This window comes from Vulpes lagopus, chromosome 6 (assembly GCF_018345385.1).
Source record: "Vulpes lagopus strain Blue_001 chromosome 6, ASM1834538v1, whole genome shotgun sequence".
NCBI lineage: Eukaryota > Metazoa > Chordata > Mammalia > Carnivora > Canidae > Vulpes > Vulpes lagopus.
The window spans coordinates 133,245,006-133,266,299 of NC_054829.1; the positions used below are offsets into that span (position 1 = coordinate 133,245,006).

Consider the following 21,294-nt stretch of genomic DNA (forward strand, 5'->3'; position numbering starts at 1 on the left):
AAAATCTGAGGACAAATTTCAAAGTCATTAATTTATTCTACAAATAAGTAATGAGTACCTTCTCTGTTCAGATGGTCTGCTAAGGGGGACACAGCAGTGAATGTGGTATTGACTTTGCCCTTTAGGAGCTTATAAAGATCATGACCACAAAGAAGAAACATATATGAACAAATAAGTATAATTTAGTGTTCATGAGGCTGTATCATCACGAAATGCGAGAATAATGCTTTATTAAACAAAATGGTTTGGAGTCAAATGCATATGTATATAAAATACATCTCTGTCTATAACATAAAATTTAGAAATAAATGGCCATAGTTCAGTGGAAATTTCACTCAGTCAGGTAACTAAACTCTAAGATGTTGCTTTAGAAAAGTTAAATCAAAAGTTAGTATCCAGTTGTCTATAAGAATTAATTACCTCTAACGAAGGAATTTCCTTCTTATTAAGATCGGGTCAATGGCTTCACTTAAAATAATTCTAGCCAGTCAGAGAACTGAACAGAATCTCTTTTGAATTATTAATTTGCATAGGTACCTCTGCATTACGCACAGCCTGCACTATTTCCCCTAGAGACAAGGTCTAAGATGTAGACAGAAGATGGCAAGTGAAGTTGAGAATACAGATCACTGCAGGTGGCCCGTGGAGGTACCTGGCTGGTAAATGTGTTTTGCTTTCAGTAGTTAGTAATATTTTGCGACTATGTATGCTTACGGTTACTAATTATGGCCCTATAAAGAGCTCTACCTACTCTTGTGAAGCTTAAGGGATTCATAGTTGTTCTAGACATCATTAGAGAAAGTTGCAGTACAAAATGGACTGTGAGATGTTAGTACAGAACATACTAGAAAGTGGCTCACGTAAATCTCATTGCAAAAATGCAATGTTTGGGAACATGAGTTACAGAGAAACCACAATTTTCTTTTCAGGCTACATATGATTTTATTAACAGGATGTCTGACATAAATATTATTATAAATGTGTGCTATTGTTTCTAAAACCTATAAAATTCTTGACAATTTATTATAGGTTAATATGAATTGTCTACTCTGCTTATGTGAGATAAACACATTTTACCATAAGAAGGCACAGAAAATGTTCCCCTAGTTTAAGCATGGAACTAAAATTTAAAATTTGATTTACATTTACAACACAAAGAAGGGAATTAATTGGGTCATGTGGATGGTGAAATGTTGACTGCTATAGAAATTTAGTTCAACTAAAAAACACATTTGCCTAAGTAATAAGAGTAGTTTTCCTACTTCTGCTCTTTGCTGGAATGGAGCAGAATATAAAGGATCAGAAGTTTATCTTTTTTTTTTTTAACAATTTTTGAATGAGGGTAGACAGATTTAGCCCTGAACCCATCAGTGTAGTAATGTTGAAGTTAAATCACAGTGTTCTAGAGAATAGTATAATTACTGGAAGCCACAAAAACTGGGTCAGCTTAATACTTTAGTTGGATGACATGCTTTCATATTTTGGACAAACTAATCTTGGAATCCCAGCTGCTAGAAGCATCTGTTGTAGAGATAAAGAGAAAGAAAAGCAATATGTCATTTTTACCAGCTAGAAGATGAGGAATGTTATATTAGTTTATTTCGTTGCACAGATTGTCATAAAATCCCGACATTCCTTTGGGTTTAATTGTTTGCTAACTTGAGGAAAATAAATCTTTAAAGCACTCAGTCATCTAATAAGTAAAATTCAGCAAATAACACTTTTTTTGGTCAATGATCATTTTAGTTTCAATCTCTTCCATATTGACTAGATAATTATTATCCAGATTCATGTCATCAATTTTGCCAACAAAACAGGTTGAAAAGAGAACAGCCTCACACTGATTTAGAATTAATATTCTTTCTTCTAACCTCAAAAAGAAAGGCTTCTCCATGTATCAACAGAGTAGAATTCAAGAGTAATTTAAAGGCATATATTTACTTTCCAATATTTATTATAAGAAGCTAAAGGCTTAAGCTAAGTAATTGTCAAAACTACAGTCATTATAAGACATTAAGTAAAACAATTTTTTTAAATGGAGCTACTGTAATCTTAAGTGCAACTCTAAACCAACCTAAATGATTCATATATCACAGAAACCTAACTAAATTAACTTAAAACATTGAATTATTTCAGCAAGTTGATTAGACTTGTAATAAGTGCTGAAACTTTTCTAACACCTAATTAACTAAGAAAAGTGGTACTCAAAGTTATGTTTCCAATTCATTTAACAGCACAGTCTCTAAAGGCATTTTCAATTAGCTACATTTTCTTTGGATTTACTCAACTTTTCAAAGTAAAATAAAGCTTTGAAAATAATGTTAAATGGTTATGACTTTGGTAGATTTTTTCTTTTTAAATAAGGGATTCCTATTTTTTAACCAAGTTATCTTTTTAATAGGAAGGGGTTGCTATGGAAAATCAATTAGAATGTTACATGATAATCAAAGTTGGTCACATTTGTACATAGAGTCAGATTATATTAGGAAGAGAGACTTAGAAGCAATTTTTCTGAGTGGGAAAGATTTTCCTTGTAAATGTGGTAAATTTAGAAAAAGTATTCATATACTTTCTAGCAACAGTGCGTTCTGGAAGAAATTCAGAAATTATATGAAAGAAGAAAAAGAGGGAGATGCAGATCTTTATTATTATCCTACCCTTTTGCCTGTGAAAGAAACCAAAACAGCTGAGAAATGGAGAAGACCCTTCTGCATCAACTGGAAGAAAAAAATCAGTAAGTCTTTTTCCTTCCAAACTCGTTCTATGAGGCCAGTATCACCTTAATTCCAAAACCAAAGACCCCACCAAAAAGGAGGATTATAGACCAATATCCCTGAGGAACACAGATGCAAAAATTCTCACCAAGATACTAGCCAATAGGATCCAACAGTACATTAAAAAGACTATTCACGATGACCAAGGGGGGTTTATCCCCGGGATGCAAGGCTGGTTCAACACTCGTAAAGCAATCAACGTGATGGATCAGATCAGGAAGAAAAAAAAAAAAAAACAAGAACCATAGGATCCTCTCAATAGATGCAGAGAAAGCATTTGACAAAATACAGCCTCCATTCCTGATCAAAACTCTTCAGAGTGTAGGGATAGAGGGAACGTTCCTCAGCATCTTCAAAGCCATCTACGAAATTCTCCATGGGGAAGCACTGGGAGTCTTTCCCCTAAGATCAGGAACACGACAGGGATTTCCACTCTCACCACTGCTGTTCAATATAGTCCTAGAAGTCCTCGCCTCAGCAATCAGGCAAGAAAAAGAAATAAAAGGCTTTCCTAGTGTTAAGACTAAGAAAGTATTCTCAAAATAGTCGGAAACCAACGACCATGTGGACTCCTACCGCGGTCTTCACTGGTCCTTCCCAGGGACTGGAATTCTTCCTAATTTTTCCAAATGTTGCCAGTAAGCGCCTCTCTTCACTTTCTTTGGTGCCTATTTGAAACTTCTACTCCTCTCCTCAGCCTGTCCTCTTCTTCCCCTTCTCTTTGTACATGATTCTGCTTTAAAGATAAAATAAGGCACCCGGAGTTAAAATCCAACCTATATAAAGAACTCATCAAGTTCAATGGGAAAAAAAATCTAAAAAGTGGCCAGAGGAACTGAATGGCCATCTTTCCAAGGACGTCATCCATGTAGCCAACAGGCCCCCGCAAGGTGCTCATCACCAGGAAACGCAAATTCAAAGTACAATGAGCTATACCTGTTATCATCAAAAAGACCAGAGATGACAAATGCTGGCGTAGATGCGGAAAGAGGGAACCCTGTGTCCTGCGGAGGGGACATAAACTGGTGCAGACGCTGAAAACCAGTGTGGAGGATCCTGAAATACTGAAACTGAAGAGCCGCATGCCCCAGCGATCCCGCTTCTGCAAACGCATAAGCCCGAAGGAGATGAAATCACAATCTCAAGGGGGTCTCAGCAGCCCCACATCACTGCGGCTCTGTTCACAGTGACCCAGACATGGACGCGACCCGGGTGTCCACTGACGGGCGATCGAACACGGCTGCAGAATGTCCCTGAGCCGCGACAGGAGGGAGGAAGTCCCGCCACCTGCCACCAGGAGGATGGGCCCCAGGGTGCTCAGCTCAGTGACCTGATTCAGGTGGAGAAGCACCAGTCCTGTCTGATCTCACTTACGTGTGGCACCTAAACACGAACAAGCAGAAGCCAAGTTCATTGCAGCCCAACACACTGATGCTGCTGGAGGTAAGGGCAGGGGGTGGGGAAAGGGGTAAAGGGGTCAGAAGGTGCGGCCTTGCAGCTTTGGGGTAGTAAGTGGGGGGGGGGGTCATACAGGCGGTGACTAAGCACCCTGTACTGAGGGTTGCTAAGGCAGGGGTGGTCACCACTCTCCTAACAAAGGGATCCAACTGCGTGATGCATGGTGATCCAATCGGCCATGGTGGTGGTTTCTCAAGCCCTTATGACGTGGGCACACCTCAGCCTGGCGCAGCCTCACAGGTCAGCTGAATTTCTGCACAACTGCGAGGGCGCCGGGGGCTCAGCAGGTCGAGTGCCCGCCTTCAGCTCAGTCGTGATCCTGGGATGCTGGGCTGAGCCCCACATGCATCCAGTTCCCAGTCCCCCCCCACCCGCTGCTGCCCCTCCCTGTGCACCTGCGCTCATTCTATCAAATAAATATATGAAGTCTTTTCTTAAAAAAAATTCAACTGGGAAAATATCTTAGACAAACAAGAAAGAGGCCATCCAGCCTTGCCCTGCCTCCTTGAGTGAGGCCAACCTCACCAGGGTGCCTGCGGCCTGTGCCCAGGCCCGTCCTCCAGCAGGTGCCCCGGGGAGGCCTGGCCCTGCCACCCACAGCAGCGTCCCATCCAGCGGCCTCTAGCCTCTTTGACCAGCTCTAAGGCAGAACAAAGAAACAACTAAGGATGATCACACACACACACACACACACACACACACACACACGCTCACTCTCCCAACCCGTCAGCTAGCGAGGCCCCCATCCTGTTCCTTGAGTGGTTAAGTCTCTATTCGCTTTTAAATCGCCCGAATCTTGCTTCTGGACCCCCTCCTTCCAGCTTCCCCCCGTGCAACCCGAAGCTGCTCCTGGTCCTCACCGCCTCGAGGTCCCTGGGTCTCCCCCTGCCACAGCGCAGCCCCCACCCCTGCCCCCTCTCCCCCCGGCACATCTGTATGCACAGCCTTGGCGGGGCTCACACTGCACAGCCCACCGCCTGCCCCCGGCTCTCTCCCACCGATGTCACAGCCTTTTGTGACTATCTGGTTGCATCCACCAGGAGACGGGGACCCTGCATTCCAGAACCCAAGGATCTAGGGTCACTGACCTTTCCACCTGGAGCACCTCCAATATAGGTCTCAAAAATTATGGAATGAAAAGGAAACCAGGAGGGAGGACAGTGGAGGGACACCTGTGAGCAGCAGGGAGGCAGGTGGGGGGAGGCCTCACACGACACAGTGAGGTGAAAATGATCACAAGAGACCTGATCTAAAGTCCTGACTTAACATAAAAATGGAAATTATTTGTCAAAAGGTCAACATTATGTGTTTAATTAAGTGAAATACGAGTTGTTTTCTCTATCTACTCAAAGTCTTTAGGATTCACAACACACTCCGTATCGTATGCTAGATCCACTTCCCCATTTACTTCAAAGAATCATATTAATCCCCATAATCAGACTATTTGATCTACGCGCCCTAACGAAGCCAACATGCAGCAGCACCACTAACGTGATGCTGCGTGTCCGCTGGGCCCTTCCAGGCAATGGGGCGATGGGGCGATGTTGCACAGGAAGTCATTTGTCTCATGACCACCCCAAGAGCTACACGGAACGGAGGCTGCTATTTTCACTTTACGGTTGAGAAAATTGAGCTTCAGAAAGGTTAAGAGGTATGTACGCCTTGGAGCTGTGAATAAATTGAAGAAGGTGAAGGTAAAAAGGGGAAATATTAAATCTGCGCTTTTGAAAACGCTTCTGTGGGAGAAACGCGATCTTAATCAGCAGCAACAAATACTTACTCAGCGTTGACCCCTTGGAACCCGCCTCTGTCTTCGCTGTGATGGAAATTTTATCAAAAGAAAAGACGAGGCATCACTTCACAGCCCTTCAGACAGTAATTTTGTTGAGAGAGTCGGGCCTTTCAAATAATTTACTCCCCGAATGCTCTTCGATTCTAGGGGGGCAGGCGAAGTAGTCACCGGCTGTTTACCACCTGTATGACCAGGACGCTATTTTCTTGGTTAAACTCACGATGCGGTAAAGAGCTTCCTCCTCTGGGTGTGTGATGTGCATGGACTTTGAATGGTTCCTGGATAATTAATAGGTGCTTATTCAGGAATAACACCGCTCCCCTGCCCCCAGAACCCTCGTGTTTCTCTTATTCCATCCAACTAGAGTTCTTATTGTCATGTTGGCTTCCTTTTTTTTTTTTTCCTTTTCACCTTTACTAGCTATTTTTTCAGATGCTTTTATGGCCATCCTTTTGCCGATTTTAGAACACCTGGAGCAACATTTTCTTTTAAATCACAGAATCATGAACATGAAGGATTTAGGAGATTTTTTCCATCCACCGCCATTTAAATGCTAATACCTTTCGAAGTACATCCAGAACTGAAACACTGGATCGCATCAAGAAAATATTTGCAATGACTAGTGGGTTATGAGTGATTTTTGACTCTTTTTCTAGAAAAAATACAATTTTTTTTTGTATTTAAATTTTAATTATTTTTTTTCCCAATGCCATGAGTCTTTCAAGAAGAAATCCTATTTGCAAATTCTTTACATATTGTGAAGACTAATTAAAAGCAGAATGCCAACTTTACAAATATCATAAGGAGAAAAATTCCAGTATCTCTACTAAAAACTCAGTAACAAATCATCCCCCAATCCAAGTATGATAAAATCTATTTCAGTCTTTTTTTTTTTTGGTATTTCTTTTTTTTTAAATTTTTTAAATTATTTTTTATTGGAGTTCAATTTGCCAACATACAGCATAACACCCAGTGCTCATCCCGTTAAGTGCCCCCCTCAGTGCCCGTCACCCAGTCACCCCCACCCCCCGCCCTCCTCCCCTTCCACCACCCCTAGTTCGTTTCCCAGAGTTAGGAGTCTCTCATGTTCTGTGTCTCTCTCTGATATTTCCCACTCATTTTCTCAGCAATGAGTGGGAAAAAATACAATTTTAATGGTTTATATTACCTTTGCAGTAAATGCAGAAAAGTATTCTAAAGTCCTATAACTGCAGCATCGTCGTGTGTGACCACAGACACACACACACATTTTCGTGCTAAATAAATGTGATCAGGAGTAAAGCTTGTGTTTAGAATTTGCCCCCAAGGAACAATGTGACCCACTGATCCACAATCTTTTTTTGTTTTGTTTTGTTTTGTTTTGTTTGTTTGTCTTTTTTGATCCACAATCTTATTTGTGGACGAAACTTCCCACCTTGTTTTGATGAAGAGCAGACATTTCTCATCTTTCTCGCTCTACTTTGCAGGACTACGCACAGGGAGGCAAGCGACGTGCAGGAGACTTACCCACTCCTCTTCATCGTAGTCTGAGTGATGGGGTATGGAGTCCTGCCTTCCCACCGGCGGGGGTGCGTCCTGGGGACAGCTGTCCTCTGCGCTGCTCTTAGGAGACGGTGGCTTCTTCGGGACACCTCCTGGCCTGGCAGTGTAGAGGGCTAAAAGAGCGCTCCTGACCAGCTGATCCTTGAAGGCGTGCACGAAAAGCTCTGTCTGCAGAGAAATGGGCAACGATTAGAAACTCCGCGGTAGGCACGTCAGCGGGGAGCCAGGGAAAGGTCAGCTGCACACCTGCTGGCACCTCCGTGCTGTGCCCGGTGGCAAAAGTACAGGCAACAGAGAGAAAATGCTTCATACCGATCAGTGAAAATAGTTGAGCTCTGGGATGCTGCCAAGGCCCTGAGTCCTCCGGTGCTAGAAGCCAATGCGGAGGTTCTGTGGGCGCCGTAACAGCAGCTGGCTCCTCAGCCCCCTCGCCCTTAGCTCCAAATCCTGTCTTTGAAGATGGATTTCACCAGAGAGAACCATTTGAACACCATCTACCTGCTGTGCTTTTCAAGTAATTCCAGATGCACCTTAAAAGAAGCTGTGGCCAGACTACGCACAATCTGTATTGTCAACAGAGCGAAAGGCTACAGAAAGGCAGATGATGCCTTTAAGAACAGGGGCAGGAAACGCTTTCCTTAGCACCCTGAGTAGACGGCCACAGGAGAGGCCATAGGCAGCCTTCCCGAGAGGGTATTTGGCTTTTCTTCCCTAGTGTCCCCTTCTCCACTGTCTCCTCCACCAAGTGGCTTCGGTAACGCTCCGTGCTAACGCGGCTGCTGCGAAACCCACTTCACAAGCCGGTGGTGGATGCCGGGTGGGTGCTGCAGGAGCCACGGCTGCCCACAGGACAGGCCCTCAAGCTTGCTGATGAACGTCCCACGCCTGCAGCCTGCACTCCACGGAGGCCGCGGTCCTCACACCACCTCCGCGTGCACAGGCCCAGCCCGCCAGCCAGCGGACCTCAGGCCCGGACTCGGCACAGTCACACTTGCAGTCTGGTAGGAAGGAGGCCTTGACCTCTCAGCCTTATTCTGGAGGACAGTCGGTACCATCCCCATGTCCTGAGACGCTCGGACCGCGGCCGTGACTCCAGGGAGTCCCCCAGCGGTGCACTGGCGACGTGCACTGAGCAGCGCCGAGTCGAACCCACGGCCACCACATCACCCTAAACACCCCTGTCCTGAGTGTCAACGATGAAAGAAAACCCACTAAGCCTCATGCAAGACGACGGCCTGAGAACTCGGTGTCCTACCTACGTGGTTCAGTCTCGGCCATCGATCATGAAGCTCAAGAACTGGAAGAGGCCCGCAGCCAGCCGCCTTCAGGAGGCCGATGACGGAGCCAGGACGCCTGAGCGGTGCCCGGGACGCACACGGAACGGAGCCGAGCTTGCTACCAGGCTCCGTCACTCCATGCACCTGCCGACCCCCATCAGCTCCTGCTTCTGCTCTTCTCCCCCTTCCTCCTCAGCCTCCAGCGCCCCGGGTAGACGGCGCGGGGCGTTTTGAACTACTCTTTCCATCTACTGGTCATGCTGAAGCACTTTGAAGGTTAAGTAGACAAGAGATATTTAAAAAAAAAAAAAAAGAATATACAAGAATAAAGGGTTGGAAAATATTTCGCTAATAAATTAGGAAAACAAAATAAAGAGGCAGCTTACGCCGGAAAGGCACAAAGAGAAGTGTTAATTGATGTTCACGATGAAGTGTTAAAACGAGAATGAAAGTTACAAAAAAAAAAAAAACAAAAACCCACTGATGATAAGCTCAGCCAGACAGTACTCAGACAAGGCAGCAGAGTCATAGCAAAATGGGGAAACATGTTATTTACATAATTTTCTTATAGCGTGCTTAGATCGATCAACGTGGATTTAAATATTTTAAAAATGCAAATTTGCTTCCATTCAGCTTAACTAAACTATTTCTTTATTGATAGTTTCCATAAATTCTTTTGATTTATTTTTAGAGCAAAACAGCTTGCCTCCTTTGGATTCTTGCTACTACAGCTCCAGTCTCCCTAACAGTCACCTAATTACCATGTAGCTGAATGTCTATTCACACCCAGTGATATCCACGGTCCTTGTAATTGCCATCATTTTCTTCCCATCACATGCACACACAAAGATTCCACTTCATTTATTCAAATCTCAATTGGGTTGATTTATCGCCAAAGACATGGAAGATAATACACCGGATTCTTACCGTTTTACAACCCAGAATTCTCCTGGGGGTAGCTCAATGAACACACAAAATATCGCAGCAACATTTTGTGTCCCTCCTGAAAAACTGTCCTGACTCTTTGGAAACTCTCTACATCGTCAAGGTCCCTTGCACAGAATTGCACTTTGCTAGAAAATCGCTACGTATTCCACTGCTATAACCAGAAGGCCTAGGAGTTTTCTGGACCAGCAGTGCTACGGAGTAAACGTAGGCCGACGGGCACCCTGATGTCTTACAGACGAAATAGATCAGCTTGAAGAGGCCGACGTAAACCCTTCATGCCAACGCAGCTGCATGCTGCTGCTCGTGCAACAGAGCTGATACCAGGGAAGCGGAAAGTCATGGGAAGGACGCGACCATGGCTGAGCTGCCCACTGACTCAAAGGACCGAAAACCTTTGTCCTTTTCTGACTCAGCTCACATTGCATTACGTGAAAGAAAAGACGTTGTGCAAATGTTATCATAACGGTAGGCGGAACAATTTACTTAAAGTCGTTTAATAATATAGCAAAAAAAAAAAAATATGCTCTGAACCTCCGGTAGATCATTTCATTTGTTTGGTATTTATTTATTTATTTATTTATTTATTTATTTATTTATTTATTTATTTAATTTTAGTTTGTTTGACATTTAAAAAGAGAGAGAAATGTTATCTTGAAAATGAAATGTTTTCCTGCCTTACTGACATTTTTCCAGCTCATATTCTCAGGCAAGTGTTCCTCAAAGTAACACACAGAATAATCCACAGGTATAAAACCAGTAAAATTACTTCTCCTGGGGATGAATTTCCTGGGTTCCTAAATATTAACGGCAGAGGGATAGTCAGGAATGTGTTTACTTAAAATGGCCCTTTTCAACTAGAGATCTCAACAAATTAAGCAAAGTATCATTCTATTTAGACTCTCCTTTTCTCACTGAAAAGCTTCAAAGCAAGGCCTAACCCCACCTAAAATACAGAAGTAGCCAATGACATAAACGGCGATTATTATGATTGTACTCATGAAAATGACAAAAAAAGAATCCTGTTTATTTTTTTTTCCAGACCCTACCACTCTCTATTGCTTTGCACACAATTAGCTTCATTTATTTTCCTTTTTCTTTTTTTTTTTTTGAGATTTTTTATTTATTTATTCATGATAGACACAGAGAGAGAGAGAGAGAGAGAGAGAAGCAGAGACACAGGAGGAGGAAGAAGCAGGCTCCACGCAGGGAGCCCAACGCGGGACTCGATCCCGGGTTTCCAGGATCACACCCCGGGCTGCAGGCATCGCTAAACCATTGTGCCACCGGGGCTGCCCAGCTTCATTTATTTTCATCCGCTGCATGGTCCCTATCTGATACCATTTGATTTCTTTTTTATTATTGAGGAATAATTGACATATAGTGTTATATTAGTTTCATGTGTACAGTACAAAGATTCGACATTAGCATATATTGCAAAATTATCACAAGTTTGGCTATTTTTATTTTTTTAGAGATTTATTTATTTTTTTGAAGGGTGGAGGGGCAGAGGGGGGGAATCTTCCAAGCAAACTCCCCAGCGAGTGTGGAGCCCTCTGCAGCTTGACCCCAATACCCGTGAGGTCATGACCTGAGCTGAAACCAAGAGTCAGTTGCTCAACAGACTGAGCCACTCAGGCACCCCTGGTTATTTAAAAAAATTTGATATGCTTTATGATTTCGAAGGGCAACAGTGCTATACTCTGGAATTAGTCCACTAATATGCGTTCAACATTGCTCAGAGGAAAGAACATCGAACCTTCAGGAGAGGCACTTGACATCTGGGCAGGCCATACGAATTATTCGCTTGACCTCGGCTGAATCACATAATCGCTTTTCCCTGGTTTGCACAAAATTACGATGCCTACCTGTGAGACCTCCACGCTAGTTCTCTGAAAACTGTGACGTGCACGCACTCTTTTATTTATGCTCCGTGCTCCTCTTTCTTAAATGTCCTTTGCAGTTTCCTGTGTTGACTCCTCATTCCTGGCTCATTCAAAATCTGGTAAGTGGATCCTAAGGGACCTGAAGCCATTTTCTTGAAAGCACAGTTTCCATCGGCGACATAACGCCTTTCTCCAGGGCTTCAGCTATCATCTTCACGCCCTGGTCTCCCAAATCCATCTCTACCCCCTTCCTGCCCCAGCACTGTTCCCTATCTCGGTCTGAAAGTCTCTCCAGTTTAGAAGTCGCAGCCCGATCCCAAGGGTTTTTACTAAGTGGGTTCTGCTCAGCTTTTCAAACTGTGTGGGATTGTCGCTCTGCAGCCACTCAGAGCTCTGGATCCTCAGCAACACTTACTTGCTAGATTAGTCATCAATTTCTACTAGTTATGCCTTTTCAGTAATCTCAAAGATTAGTCCTTTCTAGTTCCACAGCTAGTCCTAGTTAAGATCCTTCCTACAGGGACGCCTGGGTGGCTCAGCGGTTGAGCACCTGCCTTCGGCTCAGGGCGTGATCTTGGGATCCGGGATTGAGTCCTGCATCGGGTTCCCTGCATGGAGCCTGCTTCTCCCTCTCCCTGTGTCTCGGCCTCTCTGTCTATGTCTCTCATTAATAAATAAATAAAATATTTAAATAAAATAAAATAAAATTTTATTTTAAATAAAATATTTAAATAAAATATTTTTTAAATAAATATTTTTTAAAAATTAAAAAAATATTTTTTAAAAAAAGATCCTTCCTACATTGCATGTGGATACTTCCCAGAGTCTCCTTACTGGTTGATTCACTTTTCTCAGGGTAATGCTTCTTTCTACAGGACGTTCTTCAAGGCCACTGATGGTAACATGCAGCTCCCTGAATCCCAGCCCAGAACTGCTGAAACAGAATCTGCAGTTTTAGCAGGTTCCCCCCGAGAGCAATCCCGACACTTTGCAATGCCCAATAACCTCCAACTATTCAAACCCACTGTCCTAGCTCAGTTTCTCTATTCCTACAGGGGTGATCGCCACCAAGCATGTCTTCATCCTCCCTTACTCAGTCACCTTCCGGTTTGTGTACGAGACTTTCTTTTGGGTAAAGAACCAGGAGTGATCATAGACATCTATGATCTTTTTTTTTTTTTTTTTTGACAGTATCTACCTCTTTTTTTTTCTTTTTTTTTAAATTTTTATTTATTTATGATAGTCACAGAGAGAGAGAGAGAGAGAGAGGCAGAGACACAGGCAGAGGGAGAAGCAGGCTCCATGCACTGGGAGCCCGATGTGGGATTCAATCCCGGGTCTCCAGGATCGTGCCCTGGGCCAAAGGCAGGCGCTAAACCGCTGCGCCACCCAGGGATCCCGACATCTATGACCTTATAGACATATATATATGTAAACTTCATGAGACACTGCTGGGCCTTTCTCAGTACCTATAAGTGACATAGGAATGTTCCAGTTGTTCCATATCTTCCCCAACTCCTCATATGCTGAACCTGTTGGACTTCAGCTACTCTAGTGGGTAGTACTACTATCTCATTTTAGTCTAATTTTGCATTTCCCTAAAAACAAATGATGATGAACATCTTTACATGTATTTATTTGTCATCCATAGATCTTCTCTGGTTAAAATGCCATTTCGATTTTTTGGCCCTTTTTTTATTTTTTATTTTTTTATTTTTTTGGCCCATTTTTAATTGAGTTGTTTGTCCTATTGTTAAGTTGAAAGAATATATATTCTGATGTAAGTCCTTTGTAATATGCATATTTTACAAATATTTTCTCTCAGTCCATGACTTGCCATTTCATTTTTTAAAAATATTTTATTTATGTATTCATTGGAGAGACACAGAGAGAGAGGCAGAGACACAGGCAGAGGGAGAAGCAGGCTCCATGCAGGGAGCCCAATGTGGGACTCGATCCTGGGACCCTGGGTCACGTCCTGAGCTGAAGGCAGATGCTCAACCACTGAGCCACTCGGGCGTCCCATTACCTTTTCATTTTTTAATAGTGTCTTCTGAATAGTGTCTCTGAAAACTTTAATGGAAGTTTTTAGTTTTGACAATGTCTTATATATCATTTATTTTCTTTTTTGGTTCCTAGTTTTGTGTTCTAGAAATATTTGCCTAACTCAGGATGACAAAAATTTTCTCCTATGTTGTCTTCTAGACCTTTTTTTAGCTTGTATATTAACATCTATGAATCACTTTGAAATAATTTTTATAGACGTGTGAAGTAAAGATATGGGAAGGTTCAATTTTTTTTGCATATGGATATCTAATTGTTCCTGAGTTTTACGTTAAAAATACATCATTTTCCCAGTGAATTTTCTTTGTACTTTTGTCTAAAGTTATTTAAATATATATGTGTGGATATATTTCTAGATTGTCTATTCCATTCCATTGATGTCCATCCTTACACTAATAAGTTACAAGCCACATAATACATTGGGTATTACTTTTATTTTTTTTCTAAGTTGTTTTTCTGTTTTTTTTTTTGAGAGTGAGCACGAAGAGTGTGAGTGGGGGAGGGGCAGAGAGAAAGGGAGGGAGTGAATTTTTTTTTGAAAGATTGTATTTATTTATTTAGAACATAAGCAGGGGGAGGGGCGGAGGGAGGAGACAGAGAATCTCAAGTAGACCCTGTGCTGAGCTCAGAGCCCACCCGGAGCTCAACCTCAGGACTCTGAGGTTATGACCTAAGCCTAAATCAAGAGTCAGACGCATAAATGACTGAGCCACCTGGGCATCCCGGGGTAATACTGTTACATGTGTTGGGGCAGCCCGGGTGGCTCAGTGGTTTAGTGCCACCTTGGGCTCAGGGCGTGACCCCGGGGTCCTGGGATTGAGTCCCACGTTGGGCTCCCTGCAGGGAGCCTGTTTTTCCCTTTGCCTGTGTCCCTGCCTCTCTCTGCGTCTCTCATGAATAAGTACATAAAATCTTTTTTAAAAAAAAGACATAAAATAAAGAGTAAATGTGTTTAAGCAAACCAAAGTTTGCATTTTTTTGTATCTGTCCACATACTTGCCATTTTTGGTGTTTTTATTCTTTTGTGTAGATCTATTTTTTTTTCACGTTATCACTTTCTTCTGTCTGAAGACTACTTTAAAATCTGCAGGAGTACAAGCTTTCTATGAAATCTCTCAGTTTTTATTTGTCTAAAATGGTCTTTATTTCATCTTTATTTTTGAAAGATCTTCTCTTAATATGGAATCATACTTTGTGTGTGTCAGTACTTTGAAGATATGACTCTATTGTCTTCCAGCTTACATAATGTCTAATAAGAACCCTGCAAGTAATTCTGTTATATGTCTCTTTTTTCCCTCTATTTTACTTTATCTCTGCCTCTCAGCAGTTTGATGATGATGTATCTTCATTTTTTGTAATGTTTATTCTGCTTGCAGTACATTGAGATTCTTGGATCTATAGCTTCATTCTTTCGTTGAATTTTGAAGAGTTTTCATCATCCTTTCAGCAAATATTTGTCGGTCTTCGTCTCTGCTTCTTCTGGGACTCCAATGACATGCATATTAGATGTCTTGGTGTTGTTCTTTAAGTCATTCATGTTCTATTTATGTTTTTATGTATTTTTCTCTCTGTATTCAATTAAATGGTTTCTGATATTATGTTTGCAAGTTCACTATTCTTCTCGTGACCAATCTGCTAAGTCCACCTTGTACATATTTTTAATTCAGAAATTATACATATTTTGTACATATTTTTATTTCAGAAATTATATTGTGCATTTTTCTCATTTCTATGTTATTCTTTTTAATCTTTCTATTTTCCCCTCATGCTGTTATGTGTTTCTCTGCTGCCCTAAATATATGGAGCATATTTAGGGTTGCTGTTGTAAGGTCCTTATCTGCTAATTTAATCATCTCTGCCATTTCTAGGTCTGTTTCTGCTGCTTGATTTTTCTTGTGGTTATGGGTTATATTTTCCTGCTTCATTTTTGTTTGGTATATGCTTATTTTGCCAATTAAATATTTACCATTTAAAAGAGAAGTATAAGAGATTAAATAGAAATACTATCACAAAATTTCATCTTCATCTTTACTTTTTTCTTTTTTTTAAGATTTTATTTATTTATCTATGAGAGACACACACAGAGAGAGAGGCAGAGACACAGGCAGAGGGAGAAGCAGGCTCCATGCAGGGAGCCTGAGCCCCCCAGGTGTCCCATGTTTCCTGCTTTTGAATTCTATAGGATGTTTCAGGTTAAAGGATACTGGGAATTAGTTAAGGGCCCTATCTACGTAGTATTTGTCCTACAACATCTAGTACAATATCACATAATTAAGTGTTTGATATTGCTTTTTGATGAGCAAGAATAATAATGATTTTCTAAACAAGATCTGTCAATCTCTATTAAATAGAGAATGTGATGGGCATTAGAGCTAATGCCACACATATATCTAAGCTATGAGATACTGGATACTTATACACTATCTATACTTTGGTCCTTATTTTTTCAGTTTGAATTTCATCACATTACTTTTTTCTCTTTTTTCTTTTTCATAGTATTGCATCTTTCAGTCGAGTGGGAAGGAAAATATACTTTTATCCCACCCTATTATTAACCTTTCATATCTAATGTTAAAAATTTGGCCTATCCTTTGTCTTCTCTATTCAAGCGATTCATATAAACCCAGAGTCTGCCTTTTGTTATGACCCTATAAGATTAAGTATTTTCTTTATTATTTTCATGAATTAATATGCAAGAAACAAACCCAGTCATTCATTGGGAGGTATACTAATAATTTAAAAATTGGAATAATTTGAGTTTGTGCATATTAGGACATGAAAAATTATTAAAAATTTTTATTCTATGGAATTTCAGCGTTGTCCTCCCCATTCTCACCCCCCATATCCCTGCTTCTTTCCTTAGTTGTATATACAAGTGTCCATCATAGAACTCATGGAACATTTGACCATATTGTGCAGCGGTTAAACTCACAGCATCTGGAGCTAGACTCACAAGGTATGTGCATTATATATATTTCTGTACCTCAACTTCTCCTACTGTATAAAATAAGGATATCAGCAGCACCTACTTCATAGGACTAGAAAGATTAAATGTTGAAAATAATAGTGCCACTTCATGGACTTGTGGAAAGTGGTAATAATACCCCATTCACAGTTATTAAACCTCTAATAAATACTAGCCATTATTATCATCATCATTAGCATCACAAATAACCATTACCATCAAGAACTTTGAATCAGGAACAGATTTGTGTCTTATTCCATTTTGTGTGTCTAGAAACCACACCTGATCATTTGTAAGAATTCAGTAAATATTTTTACTTTTCATAAATTATGTTTGTTTTTTCCACCAGTAGTTGTTTAGAGGGATGGAATTTTGCTGGGAGCCTCAGTCCTGTGGCTTGGTTATCAGTAATGGTAGACATGATATGAATTGTCTTCAAATCTACAAATAACTGCTGCTCTGAGATTCTCTGGACATGCAGTTGGGTTTCTCTGTCTTTGCTTTCCACCCCCAGATTCTGAGTATATAATAAATCTGATAATTTGTCCAATGCTATCATCTCCAGATGCAACATGTTTCCTAAGAGGAGAGATGTCACCTCATTACAAAATAATTGAATGCCTAGTGCAGAGAATTCTCCCACATTGGGCTATAGAGCTTCTTCGATAAGTATGAACACAGATAATACTTATTATGTATTGAATATGCTATATGGATGAGTTCCAAAGAAAAAAATCAAAGTATTTATTTTCTAAACATATCAGTTCAGACTCAATAAGAGAAACAAAGGGACTATCCACAAAAAAAGGATTTTTATGCTCTAACCCACAGTGTGCAAGACCTGATCTTAAAGACAAAATGTCTTGGGGCACCTGGCTAGGTCAGTCAGTTGAGTATGCGACTCTTGATCTTTTGGTTGTATGCTTGAGCCCCACATTGGGTATAGAGATTACTTAGAAATAAAACCTTAAAACAACAAAAATCCAGAACATTTTAAGCTATATCTTTCTAATATTAAATTGAAATTTAAGATGCTGCTAAGAATATTTATCTTTTATGCTAAGTTTGTGGATCATATGTTGTTTTAAACAATAAGCTATTAGTCATCTTCGTATATTATGCAAAACTGTTAACTTCTTAGACGATTCTTTGAAAATCCAGGCATGAATTCTTAAAATAAGGCATGGCTTGCAAACTTAATTTGAAAAAAGACCCCCTGATTTCAAAGGCTGACGGATTTATTAGTAGATGAAGCTTTTCTACTCAGTAGAAAAACATAGGGGACAGACAAAGTTGGGGCAATGATGAATTAATGGAAAAAATACACACCCTGTCCCACCCCCCGCCCCAGTCACTGCGGCAAGTTGTAAATGATGTATGAAATGACGAGCCCCTGGCCAATGCACAGGAGCATAGAAATCCTGCTCTGTAATCACTGTAGTAATAGGCCATTTGCTAAGATTTTCTGCTCAGGTGAATGTAGAAAAACCTCCCATCATCTACACATCCTAAAAAGAAATCAACCAAAAAGAAATTATATTATTTTACTATATGCTAAATAATATAATTATTTATTATAATTATACTTTTATAATTATAAGAGTATAATTGCACTCTCCTCTTTCCCTCTGCTTTTTTCTAGCTATAACATATATGTACTGACTATTAGAGATGTTTATTGACTATTGGGATACCTAAGTATTACTGAGGAGTATTACTGAGGAGTAACAAAAGATGCTTAAAAAATTTTAAAGAAGGAAACGTCAAAATACATATATTACACAGGGAATACCAGAAAGATTTTCCACTCCAGAGTCAGCCAGGTCTGGATTTGAGTCCTGGATTTGAGCCTAGGATTTGTCTGAATCCTACGTTTGACTCTAGCTGCACGATTTCATACAATACATCTTTTTAAAAAATTTCTCTGAGCTTTGACCATTTTCCTCTGTGAGATGGAGATAATATGCACCCATGATTTGAAAATTAAATTTGAAAATTAAATGAAATAATGTAAGTCATAGAGCACAATATTGGGTAAAGTAGGGTATCTGTAAAATATGGGTCATTTTTTTCTCTCCTTTTCATGATGGAAGTACCTGTTATATCATGGAAAGAAAGATGAATTTTGAACTGGATAGCTTAGGTTTTCATTTTTCACTTTTTGATTTATGAGACAAGTCAGTTGACTTTTTTGAATAGATATTAGCTAATTTTTAAAGAAAACAGACAGTTTTTTTCTGTAAGGAGATATATGATAATGGACACATTAAAATGTTCACTAAGTGCTGGGTTTTAATATCATAAATTAACATATGTGAATTTTATATATATATATATATATATATATATATATATATATATATATTATTCTTAGGTTTCTACGAATCTCTTCTTTAGGGCCATGACAAACTACAGTTACCTTATTCTGAAAAGATACCATGAGAGTTTCTTTCTCTTTTTTTTTTTTTTTTGTTCAGTTGCTTCAAGGTCATATTTATTGGAAATATAAGAAACTGCAAGATGTCCTTGGAATGCAAAGGTTGAGGATAAGTGTACTGGTTTTACATTGAAAATCGAGCTGCAACTTATCTTTTCTGTCTTGGTTCTCTCTGAACCTTTCAGCTGCCTTCATGAGTTATGGAGGTTGATGTTGAGTCTTTACCCTATGTAGCCTACCTTTCCTCTTTGCATACACCAGGGCAAGTCACCTTCGAAAAAATTAAGGCTTAGGTCCCACTACATTCCAAACAATAGCTAATATTTTTGGCAACTTTTAAAACCTTCTCCCAGCAGATAAGGTTGCAGAAAGCAAACTGAGGCAGAGGATTACCCCCTGCTGCCGATAGGAAGCCACATCAGAGTCGTGCTTTCAAACGACATCACATTCCTATTCAGATGTATAGCTTCATATGCATAAAAATTAGTTGATCACCAGAGGAAAGTAATTTTCAGAATCTAATTTAACTCATTTAATAAACCCACAAACCAAAGAGAATGATAGATGTCAAGAAAAAAAAGAGAAAATGTACCTCAGCCCATAACAGGTTACATCTCCTACTCAAAAAAATTAATGCTTAGTAAGACTGGAAAAGAGAATGAGGCCAGCTCGTTTGGATCCTGTGGCGATACTTTGAAGCTTACTTCTTAACCTAGGCTATTTTACATTTCCAGATGCTATGAAAGGCAATGTATGCAGAAAGCAACACCAATGGGGATTAGGGGATTTCATTTTCCCCACTGTAGTGGTGATTTGGGTCTTACTTTTTCTGAAAGCATCTTTAAAGAATTCTTCAAGCTGTCTGGAGAATGCTGGCTTGCAGAATTAAGCAGTAGGTCTGCATGGGTTGCTATCAGAGGTTGTAGTTGATTGATGTTGCTGAGAACTTCTTTTGCTTTGGCTGTGTTTTCAGGTGAATAGTAAATAAACTGGTATCCAGTACTGGAACAACAAAGATAAAGACAAGTTACACAAAAAGCAGAAAGAATTTGCAGCCCTTAGTACCAGACGGCAAATGAGACACAGAACTCCAAACAGCAGGACTTCCTTTTGAACAAACCAGAACTATTCTAAGAGGTTTTTATGTAAAATGACCAAGGTATTTTTTTTAAGACCAAGGTATTCTTTTTTTAAAGATTTTAAAAGTGAACCACTTCTAAATCACCAGGAAGATTCTTTACAATTGCATACATCAGGTGTCAGTATTCAAAACAAAGTATTGTTAATTGCTAATAAAGCTTGGAGTCACATTAGTAGAGAGGGAAAACTATGAGCTTTTATATTCAGGCTAATCTGAATATAAATCCTGGCTCTGCTGCCTACTAGCTGGGTGACCTTAGGCAGACTTCAGTTTCCTCCACAGGAAATTAGGAATAAATATATAAGAGTTCTAAGAGGTGGGTACGATTTGCCATAATTCATGTGAAATGCCTAAAATAGTGCCTAACACGGAGCAAGCGTTCAATAAGTACTACCTCTATTTTTCCCCCATAAGACATAGAGCAGGGTGAGTAAATTTTAATAGCCAAGAAATGGGAAGAAAATAAATTAATGCCACGTGGGCATGAGGAGAATTTTGTTGGATGGATAGAACAAGAATATCTATAGCATAACAATGTCATTGTGCTATCGTATCACTATCCCACTACCCATTTTGTTCCCAGTGGTTTCTCATTTAACTTAAAAAAAAAAAATCTAAAATTGATCACTAATTGAAGAATTACTGACTTTTATAATCATCACCTATGAATTGGTCAAGCATACTATGAGGGTTATGAGGATTAGGATTCCATGGAATGAAGGAATCTTTGGATTAAGAGAGACAAAGGAGGCATTTCAGCAGGGAAGGGAAAAAAACCAGCAAAATATCAGCCAAAGAGAAAGAATGGGCAAGTTGACACGGCTGGTGCAGCACCTGCTTACATCCCTTTGCATCCGGCTATCAAAGCATTTTTCAGGTACACCTTGCAACCTGTGTTGAGTATTTATTGAGTATTTTCTCTACACTTACCAGTTAAATTATTAAAATCCCCATAATTCCATTTCTTATTTACAAATCTTAGAATCCAGTAAGAAAAATTAACATTTAGGGAG

At 40.2% G+C, this 21,294-nt stretch overlaps 1 protein-coding gene across 7 annotated transcripts in view; it reads right to left on the minus strand.

Moving 5' to 3' along the window:
• Nucleotides 1-21,294, minus strand: part of INPP4B (inositol polyphosphate-4-phosphatase type II B) — a 707,856-nt gene that overhangs the window by 107,957 nt on the left and 578,605 nt on the right. For all 7 annotated transcript variants that reach the window (XM_041758016.1, XM_041758014.1, XM_041758011.1 and 4 more), the window contains 2 exons: nucleotides 19,965-20,142; nucleotides 7,531-7,734 (listed from right to left, as the gene is read on the minus strand). In XM_041758016.1, the coding sequence (XP_041613950.1) occupies nucleotides 7,531-7,734; nucleotides 19,965-20,142 (382 nt within the window). The remainder of the gene's footprint in view (nucleotides 1-7,530; nucleotides 7,735-19,964; nucleotides 20,143-21,294) is intronic.